We start from the raw sequence: 6,196 nt of genomic DNA, 5'->3' as shown, positions 1-6,196 counted from the left end.
CCGGCCGCGGGCCGTCTCCTCCGCTCCCGCCTTACCCCAGGTTCATGGCTCTCCCCGTGCGCCCGCAGGGCCCGCGGGCCGCGCGGAGGGGGCGCGCGACGCCGCCGCCCCGCTCGCTCGCTCGCTGTGTACGGCCGTTGCTGCCCCCGCGCAAGGAGGCGGCAGGCGATAGGTTTCCCGCGGAGGCGCCGCCTGGCCAATGGGCTCCTCGCACACTGCCGAGTGCGGCCGGCGGAGGCGTCGCGCGTCCCGCTGCCGCCAACGGCTCTGCGGGGTGCGAGGCGGCGGCGCGCGAGGCGGCGGCGCGCGGCCCGTCCCGGGGCTCGGGCGGAGGCGGGGTCTCCCTTTTTTTCTTTTCTTTTTTTGGTGTGTGTGTGTGTGGTTTTCAGAAAGCGACCAGAGGGATAGTAGGGAAGCGTGGCTGGCCCTTGTGGGCTCGCTCTCCTTTGGGCTATTTACGTGGTTTCTAAATGACAGCCCTAAGGCGACCCTAGTGCACTCGGTGATCACCGGCGTTGTGGTGGTGGCGGCGGCGGCTGCTCGCATTGCCACCTGGGCTGTCCTGAGAAGCGGTTTTGGTGTTGAACGTTAAGCACTGTCTAATCTCGTTTTGCAGATGCAGCTCCTCGAATAACAGGATGTTTGTACATGCAAATTAAATTAATCCACATTCTTATGCTCTTGCCTCATTTTTGGGAAAAGTGACTTCAACTTAAGCAATAAGGATTTGGTTGTGTTAATATAGTCAGATTCAAGAAAATGCTTCAGTGCCTGCGTAGATCTTTTTCTACTCAAGATGGCATTTAAGCTTATGCTTAAAACTCAATGCTTACTGAAATCTTTGATTTCAAAGGAAGTTAAGGCCTTAGGAACCATCTTGAATGGTGTTGCTTCTAGAATTGGCAAGTACTTAATTTTCTTTGGCCAAATATATCTCATACAGGGGCATATACTGTACTGCTTACTCCAGGTGACAATAATAGGAGTTTTGCCCTTGTAAGACAACAAAACAAAACAAATAAGCAAAAATAGAATAGGCTGAATTCAATGTGTACACAAAATCTACTTTCTGTAATACTATCTGAACTGCTTCAGATGGCTTCATATAAAATTAACACATTTCAGTCACCAGACAAGAATGAACATTCAATAAAAATTCGACAAAACCAAGGAACACGTGCTTCTTATTAAAGTCCATTGTAAGATAGTCTCCCAAAACAGCACCGCGATTGGGTTCTCATGCATGAAGTGCACTGTTTGTTTAGTATGGCCTGTAGAATATTGTGAGCAGGGACCACATGTCTTCTGGTGTACAGTCCAGTAACAGCAATTCTTGTACTGCTTTTTTTTCTTTTATTACTCACCCTGTCCTAGAAATACTGCTCTAAGTTGTACCTTTTTAATTAACTTCCTTCTTTTATTTAATGGTATACTAGTGTTTCAGGATTTTTTTTTTTTAAGCTACTTGGGTTTTTTAGGATTTATATTTCTAATCTGTATACATCTTTTAATTTTTTTCATCTCTATCAGTATTCACAATCCCTTCTAATTAATTTACCAATGTTTATATACCAATTAATTTATGTTCTCTTTACTTACCCTCAAAACACTAAAAATAAATTGTTAAATAAAACTGAACCACTTTTTCCACTTCTTTCAGCATCCTGCTTCTCCCAGAACTTAATTCATTGAAATATTACTGTAGAGAGGCTAAATCCTAGTTTTCTATAGACAATCACCTCTTGGCTAAAGGAGATGCAGAAGACTGAACTGTTTCCTTCTTCCAAGTCAACTTGCAGTATTCACAGTATTTTTCAACACATTGTATCTGTAAAAAGTGGTTTCAGACGGTGGCTACTCACTGTCAGAAATCTGTTTTTTGTGATTTCTTCCCAACCCTATGTATCTCATCACTGTGTGGAAAGAGCTGCAAGAGAATGTGTTCCATGATGGGCAAGGCACTAGCTAAGCAATCTTCGCTGGTAATTTCCTTCTCATTTACTCATCTCTTTCCTTCTGGACTATTCATGGCCAAGCAAAACAATGAGAAAGTTGGCCCTAAATGATCCTTCATGATTTTAAAATGTATTTTTTCATCCCTTTCTATGCTTATTTCCAAAAGAAAAGAATCTAGTTTGATGGCTACAGCATTTTTAATAAAATAGCCAAACAGAATTGCTTTGAATTTCTATTTGAGACAGCAGATGGCAATATAGTTTCAAGCATCTTTGCAAAAGATTAGCTTTGTCATACAGAAAATAAGCTTTTTTCCAGCAATGAGTTTCACAGTCCTTTTTGATTGTTTTATTAATTTTAATATTTTATAAATAAAACCGGTGTTTTACTAGACAAGTGTGAAGAAACAGTTTCTTTCAAAAAACCTTCAATCTAAAACTCTAAACGTAGCTGATCAAGTGCTACTATTTGAGGTTGTACCTAAAATTAATATTTAAATTATGTACCTGCCAATCTACTCTATAACCTGCTCTGTTACCCAGATGTCCACAGAAATGGTAAGCTTGTTTTGCTGTTCATAGCAAACCTTTACTTTAGTGTCCAGGATCTTATCAAAATAGGTCTTTTAGTGCAAATCATGGTGGTTTCAGGACTTTGAGAAAACAGCGCTATTCTATTCTTTGTCTACAGCTCAAGGTCATTTAGAAAAACTTGTACTTTATATATGGAACTGGAGGTTCCAGAATGAAGTAAGTTTGAGAGGTACAGTGTACAGCCTTAATAGATAATTCATTGCAAGTCTGTTTAAAAAAAATAAAAAAAGAAACCAGCAACAGCTAATATTGCTTTTAAAGAGCAATTCAAACTCTTAAATCAAATTTTTGGCTGTAGGATCTTGGGGGGTGGGGGTGAATGCTTGTTTCAAAGTATTAGAACAAATCCATCTTTTATCAAGTTCTATATTTAATGCTATTTCTAAATGAATACGCATGAGATATTCAAGAGAATTCATACAGAACGGGAGATTACAGGAAGGCTATAATATTATACTACTACCTCATTACTGCTCAATCTTGATAGCTGTAGAGAATTATAACTGTGATCACCTTTTTGTTTAGAGCACATCAGTTCCATAGCATACATATAGAATCAAGTTTATCACATTTGTTAACAGTTCGGCAAAACTGCTTTGGTAAAACTACATCTATTTATTCTTGAGTTTAACAAAAAAACAAGAATCGGGGAAGCTGGAACAAAGTCACCTTCCTGCCCTCCCTGAATCCATCCTTCATCTCTCGTACCCAATTACACTGTTGCTATGCCACGTTACTCCTCGGCTGGCTTTTTAGTTCGCTTACTTTCAGAATTCTTGCCGCCTTGCATAGGAGCATCTGTGTGACTTTTGTTCATAGAGATTATTGCTACCTGCAGGGAGAAATCAAAACTTTTGCCTTGCTATATTTGAAAGACTGGCTAAGAGTTACCAAACTTAAGATTTTTAAACGCTTTTCTTGCCCAAATATTATGCCTCATTTGCACAAAATATATGAGTAAGGGCAGCAGAGGCTTGAGGCTGAAAAGAGTAAGGCTTTGTTAGTCTAAATGAAGAAATTTAGTCATTAGTAAAATACCATATCTTTGATCCTGCCTTAGGGCAAAGGAGTATACCAAATGGCCTCTTGATTCACCAAAACCACATGCTCAAGAGATTTATAGTTACATTCTGCCCTGTGATGCGCCAGTCAGTCTGAAATAAATGTGTATATGTGTACCATGAGAGAGAAATTGAGCTCTGATTTTTTTCCTTATTATACAGAACTCAAGCACATACACTCTTCCTTAAGTACAAAATGGAAAAAAGTAAAATGTGTTAGTGAGTTTTGTCAGAGGTGAGAGAAGTTAACTAGAGTTTACCTTAGTTCTTTAGTTTGACTGGTGTTCTTATTCTATATTCAGTACATAAAGCATGTAAGTATCTATATTCCTCTTGCTCTGTTGCTTTAAATTATCTTTATTAATTTGAACAGGCTGTTGCCCTTTTATAAATTATATCTGCAGCAGAACTGGTTTAACTTGTATATAATGGGTCAAATTAATTCATTAACAGCTACGCCATAGATGAAGTTGGCCCATAGAATTTAACTTTGTATGTTACTTTATCAAATGCTTGAAAGACTTGTCACTTTTGAAGGATCATATTTTATTTAGTGTAAGATTTGTATATTTTTGTATATAGTTATCTAGTTACTTTAACATATACATATTAAAAATAAGCAGATTGTAGCTTGTAAAACAGGACTTCCTACTCTTTAAAAATGAATTGCTTCCATTAATGCAAGCTTGGTTTTGGTATTATTATGAAGGCCAGGTAAGGGGTTTTTTGTTTTGTTTTGTTTTTCCAAAATAACCTGAAGATTTCAAACTCAAATACCATGTGTCGTTCCGACACTAAGAAACAGAATTCTAAAAATATCCAGTGTCCCTTAACTGAAAAACAGTTTCACAAGGAGCCCCTATGTACTGATTGCCTATTGTAGGAAGGACAGTCTCCAAATACTAACCTACCGAAGCTGGGAACGAGGAGCACTCTGTCCCCCTGGTACCTAGCCAGCACTGAGAGTGCATTGTGCATTAATGCTGATGGTAGAAATTTTAAGGCAGTCTAATTACTTAGGGCCTATAAATTGACATACTTTCTCAAACAACCAAGGAAATCTATCTAGCGTACATGCTATAATTAATAGTTTTTGAAGGAACAATAAGGGAGTCTGAAGATAAATCCTCCTCTAATATACAGTTTTAAAAATACTTAGTTTGTTATCTTTCAATAAGTATTACTATTTTAAATCTTGGGGACCTTTCAACTTTAAGACAATTATTCAGTTTTATTTGGCCTGTATCTTTTCACTAGATATGAAATTAATTGACCCTGCTGATTTACATTTGTTGAATATGTGATTATGGAACCTACATATTGTTATTACACATTTTTGTATTTTGGACTAGACACTTTAATCATGCATGCCAAATTGGGTGGATAGTTTATCTATGTGTGTCCCTATATCTCATTGCATGGACTATATTCTGACTTGTGTTGCTTCCATAGTATGATTAACTTTTATTTACTGATTCTTATCTGCAGAATTTCTATGACTATTAGAATCCAACATATTGGGCATGATAAAAATTGACATGAAACATCGGAAGAAATCGAAAGATTATTTCCTATTACTGCTTGTCCCAAAAGTGCATGCATTTTTTGGAAGGACGGTAGAGCAGGTAATAATTGTTTCTATAATACAAGGATTGTTGGAATGTTTGCAGGAAAAGTTACCAGAACCTATTTCATTTCCTGATAAATTAGTCGCTGACATTCTTAAGTCCTCGACTTAGCATTCAGGAGGCCTGAATAAAAATGCTTTCAGGCTACATGCATCTCTCTTAAGGATCATGGAACACCATACCAAGCACTTGAATCACTCGTTAATTAAACTATCTAATAGCCCATATAAGCAAGGTAAGAGGATGAGATTTCAGCGGGAGGTAAGTGTTGTGAAAGTCCCATCAGGTATCTGTCTTGATTTCCAGACGCATAAATGCCATTAATAACTGGTCTTAAATGACTTAAGAGAACAAGTCCCATTGATTTTCAATCACTTACATACTCATGAAAACCCCACTCAGAATTGTTATGCTTGCTTTCTAGGTGGGAAAATGGATTTGCACAATGATTGAATTCAACATCATTAGTGATAGCTTCTGGAAGCTAGAACAGTTGAGTTTTGGCCTGGGACTGGGGTTTGTAAATGCAATTACAATAGAAATAAAGCTGAGTGTTACCCGAGAATGTGTTTCCTTGGGGCTTGCATATGGATTGCAGCAAGATTTGTATTTGGCATTGTTACTGGATGAGGGAATGTTTTTAAAATAGCTGAACTGAATATACTACAAATGTTGCTTGAGTCTGCCCTTTTGTGGTTTTGGTTGTTTTTTTAACTTAATTTGGGGGAGGGGAGTCTCAAACTTTTTCAGAATGTGGGCTGCAACATTCAAAGAAAATGCATCCTTTTACCCCACAGTGACTGACTGATTTCATTGTCCTTCCTCCCAGTATATGTAGTCTCCCTGGGATATCCAGCCATTGCTGATATTGAAAAGTAAATCAGGAATGTCCCTGAGGTATAGTTAATTATTCTTAATGAAATCTAACAGTTTGAACTATAGGAAAGCTATGTGCACA

General features: G+C 38.2%; 1 protein-coding gene across 1 annotated transcript in view; it reads right to left on the bottom strand.

The window, feature by feature from the left end:
- The window catches only part of CCDC66 (coiled-coil domain containing 66), a 45,500-nt gene extending 45,365 nt beyond the window's left edge, over positions 1 to 135 (bottom strand). The window contains exon 1 of the mRNA XM_026078972.1: positions 36 to 135. Within this exon, the coding sequence (XP_025934757.1) occupies positions 36 to 46 (11 nt within the window). The 5' untranslated portion in view covers positions 47 to 135. The remainder of the gene's footprint in view (positions 1 to 35) is intronic.
- Positions 136 to 6,196: the final 6,061 nt, after the last annotated feature.

The sequence above is a fragment of the Apteryx rowi genome, unplaced genomic scaffold, assembly GCF_003343035.1.
Source record: "Apteryx rowi isolate R43461 unplaced genomic scaffold, aptRow1 scaffold_49, whole genome shotgun sequence".
In the NCBI taxonomy this organism is placed as follows: domain Eukaryota; kingdom Metazoa; phylum Chordata; class Aves; order Apterygiformes; family Apterygidae; genus Apteryx; species Apteryx rowi.
The sequence above is the reverse complement of the archived record's forward strand: the minus strand, read 5'-3'. Positions and strand labels throughout refer to the sequence as shown.